The sequence below is a fragment of the Lepidochelys kempii genome, unplaced genomic scaffold (assembly GCF_965140265.1).
Source record: "Lepidochelys kempii isolate rLepKem1 unplaced genomic scaffold, rLepKem1.hap2 scaffold_54, whole genome shotgun sequence".
Taxonomy (NCBI): Eukaryota; Metazoa; Chordata; order Testudines; family Cheloniidae; genus Lepidochelys; species Lepidochelys kempii.
In genome coordinates this window covers 241,449-254,244 of record NW_027333639.1, presented here as the reverse complement: position 1 = coordinate 254,244, position 12,796 = coordinate 241,449, and the positions used below count along the sequence as shown (strand labels likewise).

Here is a 12,796-nt window from a genome sequence, read left to right as displayed (position 1 = left end):
GTGAGAGTGGGTGGGTGAGGGGGGAGAAGTGCAAGCTGCTTTGTGAGGCATGGAGACAGCTCAGTTCTGGCCTGGGCCTGGCCTGGCAGGGGCTGCCGGAGCTCAGAACTCCACAGAAATACCAGAGCTCTGAGGACGCAGGGCCTGGGCCAGGCTCCTTCGCCTGCGTGCTGCAGACAGGGCAGGAGCAGTGCAGGAGGAGAGCTGCCGGTCACAACTGTGGTGCATTGACAGAGCTCTGGTGGGGGGTGGACTTGGATCGCAGAGGGTCAGGACGGACGGGAACTGTCAGCGCTGTGTGTTTGGGGCAGGGCAGCAATGACAGCTCCTTGCTGTGATGTATGGGCAGCGTTAGGACGGGCACAACAGGGGTATTGTCAGTCAGGGCTGAGATCCCTCAGCAGAGCTGTCAGGGAGTCAGGGCTGGGACCGCAGGGGGCTGCGGGTCGGGATGGAGGGGCAGCAGCACAGCTGTGTGTGTGAGCCCAGAGATGGAACGGGGTGGGGGAGAAGGGGGCTGTGGGTTAGGACCGAGGACATCGGCAAAAGTAGGGGTTGCGGGCAGGACAGCAATGCCCGTCAGTCACTGAGGCCTAGAAACCCAGAATTGCCTTTTGCTTAGTGCCCCTGGGCGGTGATGCCTTTGCTAACCTCGTGGGAAACTGAGGTTTGTTTACATGTCTGTTTCACTGCAACCCCCACCCCCCAGCAAGCCCCTCACATTCCCTTACTACCTGAGGGTCTGATGGAATTTACGAAGGGGGGGATCACCTGTCACAGGCACTGGGAATGAACGGCTTGACTTCTTTGGCTTTACCCATCAGGGCTATCTGCATAGGAACAGGCCTGTCCCTTCCTTTGTCTAACTTTAATCAATGCCTCTGAGTTTCTGTTCTAATCAGTCCCCACGAGACTGCCACCGAGACTGGCATTTCCCAGCAGTGTTGCCATTCTAATGGCCCGCGGCGGGACCCATTAAAGCAACGAGTAACTTTGTTTCTGCTGCTGGCCCGTAATTGCTTGAGAGGGTTGTCAGCTCTCCAGGCGGGGCCCAGCCCTGTGCTGGGCTGAGCCCTTCTCCGAGTGCTCATTAAGACAAGCGAAGTTCTAATGATCAGCGCGTCCTCCTGTCGGTCTCGGTACACTCACAGACACTGCAAGGCTCATTGGAGAGAGTTCTTTTTAGAAGGAGCTTTGCTAACAGGAATGGTTTTAATGAGCACAGAACGAAGCAGCCTTTTGGGTTGGTTTGTTTTTCTGTTTGTTTTTTTAAATATTTTTGTCCTAAGCAGAGCATCAGTGAAATTAATGTGTTTCAAATGAAATGGATCCAGGCTATACAGCAGGTCACCATCGCCTCCTGCAGCACCCCTTGCAGCTGAGGGGGGCTTTGCTGGGTGCTGCTTCTGTCTTCCCCCCCGGAGATCACGTTGACTTTAAGGCTAGTAGGGACCATCATGATCATCTGGTCTGCCCTCCTGCACATCGCAGGCCACAGAACCTCACCCACCCACTCCTGGAATAGACCCCCAACCTCTGGCTGAGTTACTGAAGTCCTCAAATCTTGATTTAAAGACCTCAAGTGACAGACAATCCACCATTTACACTAGTTCAAGTCAGCAAGTGACCCCGCCCCGCACTGCAGAGGAAGGCAAAAAAACCCCAGGCTCTCTGCCCGTCTGACCTTGGGGAAACCCCTGCCAAAAACCTGCATGTTCCCACGTCAACTTTTGAATTAATCACACATGTATCTCTGTTAGTTAACGTCCATTCACCTTAGTTCATAGCATTGTCAGGGTGCTCACGGCAAGAGAATCTCTCCTGTCTCATGTCAAGGAGAATAAACACATGCAAAAAAAAAAAAACCACACCCAAACATTGACATTATATCCCCTCTATTAGGGTTGGATTTTCAAAGGTCTTTGAGAGGGATATAAAGGCCCAGCTCCCCCAGAATTTCAGCTGGCCCCCGTGAGGCCCTTTGACAATCCTGGGCTCTATCATTTTCTTCACTAACTTGGTGTTTATATCCTGGGAGGCAGTAGCTGGGGAGCTGGGAGCCTGCTGTCTATTTCCATGCCTACCACTGACCAGCTGGGTGACCCTGAGCAAATCACATGACTCTGTGCCTCAGTTTCCCCGTCTGCAAAAGGGGGTTAGCCATGCTTCTCTTTCTTGTAAGGACTTTGAGCTCAAGAAAATTGCACTGGGTATGTGGGTGTGATGGGGTGTCCACCCCACACAAGCCCTGAGTGGGTTAATGTGGGCTGGGAGGGGCCAATTAACCTTTGATTCTGCACCTGGAGGGAAACCAGGGCTTGATAGGGCCTAATGGCAGGTGAAGCCCAGCTGTGGGAGGAGCTGGGCGAGCATTATCAAGCTAGGAAGCCCATGCAGGAATGAGCTGCTGGGAGGCAGGATGTCTGCAGTTGTTCCTTGGAGAGAAAGGGAGTTGGCCTGGGACAAGGAGGAGATCCAGGGGGATAAAGAAGCCCTGGAGTTGTGCCCTGAGCCAGGGAGTCTGACAAGAGATCTAGAGGAGTGAAGTAGCAAAGGGGCATGGAGGAAGCTCCAGGGGTGAACCCAGGGGAAGGCAAGGAGATAGAGCGCTGGGCTGCAGCAACCAGGTCTGAGACTGAGCAGGCCTAGCTTGCAAGTCAGAGGGTGCCTGGGTCCCCCCACCGGCAAAGTGGCCCAGGGCCTGGTGCTGGGACAGAAGCTGCCTGAGAAGGCAGATGGACAGCTTGTCGGCTGGGACTGCGTTACCCTGAGGTGCCACATAGTGACCTGGCCGGAGGGCTGAGTCACAAGAAGGGAGCACCCTGAGTTATAGGGAGGGGTAACAAAGTGAGCAACTCATGGAAGAGGGCACCAGATAGGGAGAGAACTGATTCCCAGACCAGCTAGGAGGAGGTGTGCCTGCGTTGAGTCACTCCCTTCCCAGGGAGATCAGGCTGAGATTTCAAAAGTGCTGAGGGGATTTGGATGTCCACAACCAGCTGAATGGCAGTGAAAGTCTGTGTGTGTCTGTACTAAGGTCAGGGCTAGCTCATGCGCATTTACAGAGATGTCCTGGTCACTCCAATTTATGGTCCCCACACAGCTCTGCAGTATTTTTTTGGCCCTGCCTATGGGGGTCTGACCCCTTCTTCTAGTCTCCTCCTACCTGAATCAGGTTCAGGTGGAGCTAGCCTTTCTGTGGGCCAGGATCAGGGGAGCCTTTGCACCTCTGGATGGGGGAGCTGAGAACAGGCAGGTTTGGGGCATGCACCAAGGACACACTGCTGAGAAGGGGGGTGCTTGACACACCAGAAACTCTCCAGCCCTGGGGTGGGGGGAGGGGAACCCGCACTAAAGTGAACAGGGGCAGTTCACGTGCCTCAGAGCTGTGCTTTCAGGCTGTATTGAGCCCTCCTGGGTGTTCTCTTTCAGCTGAGAACCTCTCAGGGAGATGAGTGGGCCACTTCCCACCTCTCTGAGCCCAATCTGCTGCAGATAGATGGGTGGATCCTCTCCCTGTCATTCTCCCCCTGCTTCATACAGTAATGGAGTGCCAGGGTAGCTCCGCCCTAGCCAAGGTTGGGAAGCCCTTCTTGTTAAGTGGATGACTCCAAGAGCTCTAAAATTCACATGCTTATGCAGATTCTGTTAAAACTTGCCATGGCAGTCCTGGTAGCAACTGCAAACATTGTGAGGCACTGCTATTGCACTAAACCAGTGGTTTTCAGCCTGTGGTCCACAGACCCCTTTGGGGTCCGTAGTCTGCGTAAGATTTCCACAGGGGTGCATACCTTCCTTGGAAATTTTTTAGGAGTCTGCAATGAATAAAGGTTGAAAGCCACTTCACTATAACCAAAGTATGGGGAGGAACACTGCGGAATCACAGAACAACCGTGCAGCTAAGGGGAAAGCTCGTGCCCTTCCATACCATTGCGTTCAGCAAAACTCAAACTTCAGGTAAGGTAGAAGCCCAAGTCACCTTAACTCTGCCCTCAGTGCGTGCTGCTCCTCCCCCATGACCATAATACACACGCTGCCTCTCTGCCTTGTCACGGCAATGGACGGGTATATCTACAGCTGCCTGGCCCTCAGTACTGAGCCAGGCCCTGTAAAATGTAACCAGACTTTTACAACTATGATGCTTCTCGGGGTGCCCAGGGCTGGGAATCACCTTGTTACCCCCTGCCTCCAGCACGAGGGAGTCCTGCCTGTGCTGGCTGAGTGAGAGCTCCGGACACAACTGGCGGCTCAGATGCTCTCCTTTGGTCTCCACCAGCCCTGCAGCCTCACAATCGATGCACCCCACCTCCTGAGTTCCTTCAAAGTGTCCCCTTCTGGCATCCACCCCGATCGCTGGGTTCCTTAGTTTCACCTTACCGCCCCCGGTCCTCTGTCACACAGCACTTGAGTTCAGTCACAGTAAAACAAAAGGGAATTTATTTGAGAAAGAACAGAGATTCACACAGAAACAAGTGTGAGTGATAGAAGCAAATGGCTACATACAAAACAAAATCATAAAGCACAAACTAGGGCCTAAGCTTACTCATGGTCACCTTTCCTATCTAATAAAGTAGATTCTCACCCCAAAGTTCAGTCTGTCACAGGGATTGCAGGCCCCACGGAGCTAGGACCTGGTCTTTCATAAAGTACCCCTGCTCGGCCAGGTACCTCCTCAGTGAACGAGTGCAGTCTCTTTCTCCTGTCATGTACAGAATCAGTCTTTTGTCTTTATTCCCAGACAGGGCCGTCCCCTTGCTGTCATTTTGTCTTTTTTGCTTCCACGGGGTTTTGATGTTTATAGTGTCTTTGGCTTTCCGTTGATTGTTCTGGGTTGGTAGACAATTGAGCGAAACGTTACATAATAGATGAGCCAGGGAGGGATGACAACTCCCTTCCAGTTAAATGGGCCATCACCGAGACACGATTCCCTGCTGACTAACTCTTACTCCAAGACCATAAGGGCAAAACTTTTAGTATAGCTACATTATTCCCTATATGTACACCTCGCAATAATTGAGTATCGGTACATTACAAGCTTTCAGTAGACACCTTGGATGCTACCCTTTATGGATAAACACGTTGAAAAAGATGTATTAGTTGTAATGAGTTTGTCAGTTCTGAGACAGGAGTTGCTTGTAAACAGCAAACTCTTTGCCAGTTGGCACCAAGGGGCCCCTGTGTCACAACAATCCCTTCGCTGTTACATGCATGATACCAACTAACCCTATACTTTCCCTACCCATCATTAAAGCCGCAGACCACTCTCACATCCTATCTCACTGCTGTCAATACCCGTTCCAATACAGAATCGTTTAGGTCAGTGGTTTTCAAGCTTTTTTTCATTTGCGGACCTCTAAAATATTTTGAATGGAGGTGCAAACCCGTTTGGAAACCTTAGACATAGTGTGCGGATCCCAGGTTTGAAACCACTGATTTAGGTTGTGTCAATAGCAGGGCACTGAGGTCATCTTGCCCCGGGCAGTGAGGACCTCTCAAGGTTCCTTCCCACCCTGCATTTCTATGATTCACACAGGAACTTAGAGTGGAGCAACTCCTAGCTTGTCAGCGGCAAGGACATCCTTGGGGTTCACAATGGATGAGATAGGTACTCAGGCTCCCTGGACAATGAATGGGGAGCGACAGGACTAAGACTGGGAGTCACAAAAGCCAGCGTGCTCTGCAGGCAGGCGCCTAAGGTAGTTCCTGGGAGATGCTAAGAGGAGTGTGTCCCAAACCTGCCCCCTCAAAAAGTTCAGCGCCTAAATCCTGGCTGGAGGGAGGTGCATACTTCTGACTGGGGCTCTCAGCCCCTCTTTTTGAATCAGACACAGCTGCCCCATAACTCTGAGCCTCAGGGGTTACAGCACTCCCCAAGGACATGGGAGACCCTGGATCCAGTCCCCCTGCTCTAAAGGCATGTTCATTATTGAAAGTCAATCAATTATGACCCTACTTGGAGTGTAGCTTTTAGAAGGAGGCTCCAGCCTTCCTGTAAAGTCTCCAGATGATGGCAACTCCACCACATCCCTTGGTAAATGGTTCAGAGTTGCTCCAAGACAGAGGTAGGCAACGTGTCCGTACACGGAGACAAGTATCTGTAGTAAAAATTGTAATGTCCATGGCAATTGGAATCTGGGTTGAATGACTGAAAGACATAATCCTTCCTGCAATGTCTGTCACTAAGTCCAGTAATTTTGTCAAGTGTCCATTGCACAACATGGTGGTGCTGACCTGTGCTCCAAGAACGATTTGGGGATCTGGAAAACCAACCTTACAGTGAAAGACTCAAGAACCTCAAACTATGTTACTGAACAGGGAGACGGTGAGCAAAGCTTCCGTTGATGGTTGCCAGGGACTCTTTAGTCTCCTAGACAAAGGCGAAATGAGAGCCAATGGCTGGCAGCAGAAGGGAGACAAATTTGGGTGAGAAAGAAGGGGCACATTTTTAACAGTGAGGGCAATTGGCCATTGGAACAGTTTGTCCAGGGCTGTGGTGGATTCTGGGTCATTTGCAGTCTTTAAATCAGGGCTGGATGCCTCCTTCTAAAAGATCCTCTCTAGCTCCGGGACAAGCCAGGGGTGTTGCCAGGGGTGGGCTCGGGCTAGAGGGGGTTCACCCCTTGCCAGATCTGAGCGAGCCTCCTGCTTGGTGAGAGCCCGCTGGCTGCTCAGCAGAGGGATGAGCAGGGAGAGTCCCCGTGGCCCGGTGTGGTGCTGCAGGCAGAGTCCATCCTGAGCGTGCCCAGCGTGCCAGGCCTGTCCCCGGTGTGGGGAGTAAGATGGAGGGAGGGAGGGGAGGGGAGGGGGAAAGGGCTGCAGGGGAGGGAGGGAGACAGACACAGCCAGCTGCTGCCATCGGCACTGCCACACGGCTGCCTGTGCTCCCAGCCCCCCACCGCCCTTCCCTTTCCCCTCCAAACCCCCATCATAGACCCCCCAATTAATCCCTTCCCACAGTGCCCCTCAACCCTCTCCCATAGCCCCCCAACCAACCCTCTGCCACAGACCCCCCCAATACCCTCCTGCAGTTCCCAGCCAACACCCCCACCACAGACCCCCATATAACCCCCAACCCTCCCCACAGCTCCTGTTTAAATCCATCCAACCCCTTTTACCCCATCCCCAAGTAAACACATCCACCCACCCCCGGAGAAACCCAAACCCCACAAAACCTCCTTCTGCCACATCCCCCACCCACCACACTACACCAACCCCCTTCTCCCCACATATATCCACCTCATGGCACACCCCTCCAACTACACACCCCCAGAAAACATCACCCTGACAGCACCCCCTCACCCCACCCAGACCTCCCCCCGCCGCTGCTTGTCCTCCCCCCCCAGCCCCATTGCCTAATAAACCCACCTCTGAAAACCATCCCTACGCCCCCATCCCCCACCATCCTCAAACCACTTCCTTCCCCACACCTCCCTCTGTCTTTACCCCAGCCCCTCCTGCCACCGCTCCAGCACCCCGACTCCCCCCAGGGCCCTTTTTCGGCCCCCAACACCCAGGTCCATCTACCCTACCCATCAGCCCGAATGCCCCCAGCTCCTGGCTACACCAACCCCCCTCTCCCTTCTTCAGTCGCTCCGGTCCCCTGGGGCTCACCCCGGAACCCCCCACAGGGCCCCTCACCCCTTTACCCTGACATCCAGCATCCTACCTTCACCGTATGTGGGGCTGGGGACCTTTTTCCCCCTCCTTAGCCCTCCCCTTCCTTGTCCCCTTGGGGTGGTCAGAGGTCTGAGCCCCACTCATTGGAATGAGCCACCCAGCAAATCTAAGAGTGGGGAGAGCCAACAGGCCAGAGCAGGGCGCCGGGCCCAGTCCCACAGGACGCTGCTGTGGGGTGAGCGTGGGGCAGGCTGGCTCTCCAACCTCCCTCCCCTCCTTGCTGGGGCCTCATCTCCGCACCAGGCTGGGATAGAGACAGCCACCCCGACGCCGGAGAGTGGGGCCTGACCATTTCCCTGAGCTCCCCCAAAGGGTATCTTCACCAGCCCCCTAGGGCGATGGGCCTGAGGGGGGAATCGCTGGCTGGAAAGCTCCAGCCTCTGCTATGCGGGAGATGTGACTAAAATGATCAGAATGGATTTTTTTAACCTTAAAATCTATGTATCTAGGAGCTCCTCTCCCCCCAGGAACAGCGGGTTAACGGGGAAGTGTGAGTCTTGCAGGGTGGAGGGTAGGTGTGTGCACATGGGCGGGGCGGGGATTGTGAGTCTGGGCCCCTCTCTCTTTCCTCAGCTGAGTAGAAAGGAGCACAGTGCAAACCACCTCCAAAGATTTTGACAGAAAACTGAAAACAACAGAACATTTTTTTTCAGAAAGAGAGAGAGAGAGAGAGAGAGGGAAAAAAGGGTGGGTGAGGTGTTACCTTTGATTGGTCCAACTTCTGTTGGTGGGAGAGACAAGCTTTCATGCTTACACAGAGCTCTTCAGCCTAGGAAATGTACTCGGTGTCACAGCTAAGTACAAGGTGGAACAGATAGTTTATCATAAATAGTTCAAACACATTTCAGGGGACCATTCAAGTTGAAATGTCCCATTTAGTCGGGGATTGGTCCTGCTTGGAGCAGGGGGTTGGACTAGATGACCTCCTGAGGTCCCTTCCAACCCTGATATTCTATGATTCTATGATTAACACCTGTCAGGGTTCCTTCCCCACTCTGAACTCTGGGGTACAGATGTGGGGACCTATGTGCAAGACCCCCTAAGCTTATTTTTACTAGCTTAGATTAAAACTTTCCCAAGGCACAAATTCCACCTTGTCCTTGAACAGTATGCTGCCACCACCAAGTGATTTAGACAAAGAATCAGGGAAAGGACTACTTGGAGTTCCTGTTCCCCCAAAATATCCCCCCCAAGCCCTTACACCCCCTTTCCTGAGGAGGCTTGAGAACAATATCCTAACCAATTGGTACAAAGTGAACACAGACCCAAATCCCTGGATCTTTGGACACTGAAAAAAAAATCAATCAGTTCTTAAAAGAAGATTTAAAAAAAAAAAAAAAAAGATAAAAGTCCCCTCTGTAAAATCAGGTTGGAAGATAACTTTACAGGGCAACAAAAGATGAACAAAACACAGAGGAACCCACTCTAGCCTTACTTTCAAAGTTACAACAAAGCAGGGATAAACCTCCCTCCAGCAAAGGGAAAATTCACAAGTTGAGAGACTGGCTCAGAATGGTTTGGAGGACATGGATTGAAGTCTGGTCCCTCTTAGTCCTAAGAGCAAAGGAACACAGAAACAAAGAACTGAAAACAAAGCCTCCCCCCCAGCCCCAGATTTGAAACTATCTTTTGTCCCCATTGGTTCCTTTGGTCAGGTGCCAACCAGGTTCCTCCTTACCTGTAATTTTAGGTTACCCTTATGGTTATGACACACACACCCCCAGTCATGGGAGGGAGGGTGGGAAATGCAGCTGTGTGTGTGGGGGGGAGCGGGGGTTAGTTGGTTACAGTTTGTTGTAATAAGCCATAAATCTAGTGTCTCTATTCGGTTCATGATTTTTAGTGTCTTGCAAAGTTATGAATTTAATTTTCCAGGCTCATCTTTTGACAGGGTTGTGCAGATTTCTTTTGAGAATGAGGACTGAGAGGTCAGATGTAGAGTGATTGCTTTGTGAAAAGTATCATTAAACAATTACAATCCACACTCGATGGGGATCACATTCTGAAAGAAATCTTTCCTGAACCCCCACTTCTGGCTTTCAGACAACCCTCCATCCTTTCCAACCTCACCATCAGAAGCAAGTTCCCCACAGATCAGGACACACCAACTCAAAGCCGCATCAGACCCTGCCAGAACAACAGATGCAAAAGCAGCAGACATATCTCCTCTGCTACAATGAGCAATACTTCCCCCAACACACCTTTCAAGATCCATGGGTCCTATCTGTGCCTATCATGACATGTGCTGTACCTCATCCAGTGAATCAAATGCCCAGACAACAGCTATGTGGGTGAAACCAGACAATCACTATGCTCTCAAATTTCAGAGTAACAGCCGTGTTAGTCTGTATTCGCAAAAAGAAAAGGAGTACTTGTGGCACCTTAGAGACTAACCAATTTATTTGAGCATGAGCTTTCGTGAGCTACAGCTCACTTCATCGGATGCATACCGTGGAAACTGCAGCAGACTTTATATACACACAGAGATCATAAAACAATACCTCCTCCCACCTCACTGTCCTGCTGGTAATAGCTTATCTAAAGTGATCATCAAGTTGGGCCATTTCCAGCACAAATCCAGGTTTTCTTACAATGTGTAGAGAGTTGTCACTTTGGATGGGCTATTACCAGCAGGAGAGTGAGTTTGTGTGTGGGGGGGTGGAGGGTGAGAAAACCTGGATTTGTGCTGGAAATGGCCCAACTTAATGATCACTTTAGATAAGCTATTATCAGCAGGACAGTGGGGTGGGAGGAGGTATTGTTTTATGATCTCTGTGTGTATATAAAGTCTGCTGCAGATAGATAGATAGATTTTAAGTGATTATAAGAAGCAGGCATAGAGATCAGAGTTGGTTACATAAGAAATACAAATAAATTTGCAGTCTAAATTCTACAAATGAAGCAACATTTGAATCAAACAGTTTCTCACCCTAATAAATGTTACAGGCAGCTCACAGTTCTCTATACACAGGCTGGAATCCTTTCCCAGCAGGGGACCAATTTTCCCCAGTTCAAAGTCTTTGTCTTCCAGACGATCTTCCAGGTGTTAAGATGGTGGAGGAGAGAGGCCAAGTGGTGATGTCATTGACCCTCCTTATACTTTCTCTCCAGGTGCTAGAAAGATCCTTGCTGTGAGGTGGGGTCGGGCAGTACCCACTGTGTACCTGCCCTCTGAGGATTCTCTGGGAGAGTGGATTCTTCTTGATGGGCCATCAACGCCTGTCTGGCCAGCGATGGGTGCCCCTTTGTTGTTACTGAAAGGCCAGCTGTGCCCATCTCACAATCCCACTATATTTCAGTAACACATTTAGCAATTCTTCATAACATCACATACAATGATAGTACCCACAATTCAACAGGATAGTAATGTTCAGCAGATCCAGACTTCTCAAATGATCCCTCCCAAGGCACACTTTGTACCAAACACAGCATCCTCCTATCCCAGTGGTGAATAGGGGGGTCCAGGGTACTATTTTGAGGTACAGAGGGTCACAGCTTGTCTTTGTAATATTCTGGGACCAACACAGCCACAACAGTGCATGACTTTTTTTTATTTTTTTTTTACAGTTTCCATCTGAAGATTTTCAGATGTCAGTTGCCAAAAAGCATTTTTTTTTCATTTTTCAGGTTTCAGTTATTTTGATGAAAAGTCAAAATCTTCTCTCCCCTCCTCCCCCTGCAACATTCCAACTATCTGTATCACTCTTAAATTTATATATATATATATATATGTGGGTGTGGGTGTGTGTGTGCACAAGCACACACATCTCTTGTATACTGCATTTCTGTATCAGGGCCCACTTAGACCCTCCTTCTTTCACAGTAGAAAGCAGATTGATTGATCCTCATTTCATTCAACTAGTCTGACTTCTTTGTGAGGGCCAGACATTTCCTGACAGCTTTTCTCAGGGCCTCCTTGACCTCTCTGTTTCTCAGGCTGTAGATGAGGGGATTGGCCAGGGGAGTCAGGACTGTGTAGCAGACAGAGAACCCTTTGTTCAGGGCTCTCAGGTTGCTGGATTTCGGTAGCAAGTAGACAATCATTATGGTCCCATAGAAAAATGTTACCACGATGAGGTGAGAGAAGCAAGTGGAAAAGGCCTTTTGCCTCCCGGTGGTGGAAGGGATTCTCAGGATGGTGCTAACGATACAAATATAGGATGTCAAGGTTAATAGAAATGGGGAAACTGCATCTGGGAAGGAAAATATGTAAAGAACCAGCATAATCTGGCTGGTGTCACTGCAGGAGAGCTTTAGCATTGGGGTGAGATCACAAAAAAAACTGTCCATTACACTGGGGCCACAGAAAATTAATTGTGACATAAAACGCATCATTATTGTACAAGGTAGAGATCCACTTATCCAACACCCAGCCGCTAGCTGGAGGCACAACTTGCCATTCATACAGGTTCCATAGTGCAGTGGTTTGCATATGGCTAAATACCGATCATAAGACATCACTGCCAGGAGAGAACACTCTGTAGTTGTTAGAAAACAAAAGAAAAAAAAACTGTGTCTTGCAGCCCCCCACAGAAATTGTTCTGTCCCCAGTCAGGAGACTGGCCAGCATCCTGGGCAGGAGGGCAGAAGTGTAGCAGATCTCCAGGCAGGACAAGTTCCCCAGGAAGAAGTACATGGGGGTGTGAAGGTGCTGATCAGCCACAACTAGCGCAATGATAAGGAAGTTCCCTGCCATGGTCCCAATATAGATCACTAGGAAAACCAGAAAGAGAAAGATCTGCAGTTCAGGGAGATCCCCAAACCCCAGGAGGATGAATTCTGTCACATCTGTTTCATTTTCCGCATCTCCTTTCTCCATGAGCTGCATCCTGTGATCGTGAAAAGTAATGAACATCAAAAGATTTGGCTGGACTATGAAATTAGATAGATTTCCATGTTTTGATCCCCTAAGAGTTCCCACTGCAAACTGAGAGCTGGGTTTATATTCTCTCACAACAGAGAAACTTCTTCACTTCAGAGAGATTCCCCCACACCCCAAAGAGCTGTCACCCTGTTAACTTGCCCCTCTTCTGCCCCATACCCCAACTTTTTTCATTAATTGATTCTTAGATTTAAGACTAAAAGGGACCATTTGGGGATGGAGGTTGGCACAACTGAT

At 50.4% G+C, this 12,796-nt stretch overlaps 1 protein-coding gene across 1 annotated transcript; it reads right to left on the bottom strand.

Moving 5' to 3' along the window:
• Positions 1 to 11,535: 11,535 nt before the first annotated feature.
• Positions 11,536 to 12,505, bottom strand: LOC140904649 (olfactory receptor 10A7-like). The gene is given in 2 exon segments (XM_073327082.1): positions 11,536 to 12,186; positions 12,188 to 12,505. Coding segments are annotated over 2 exon segments (969 nt in total).
• Positions 12,506 to 12,796: the final 291 nt, after the last annotated feature.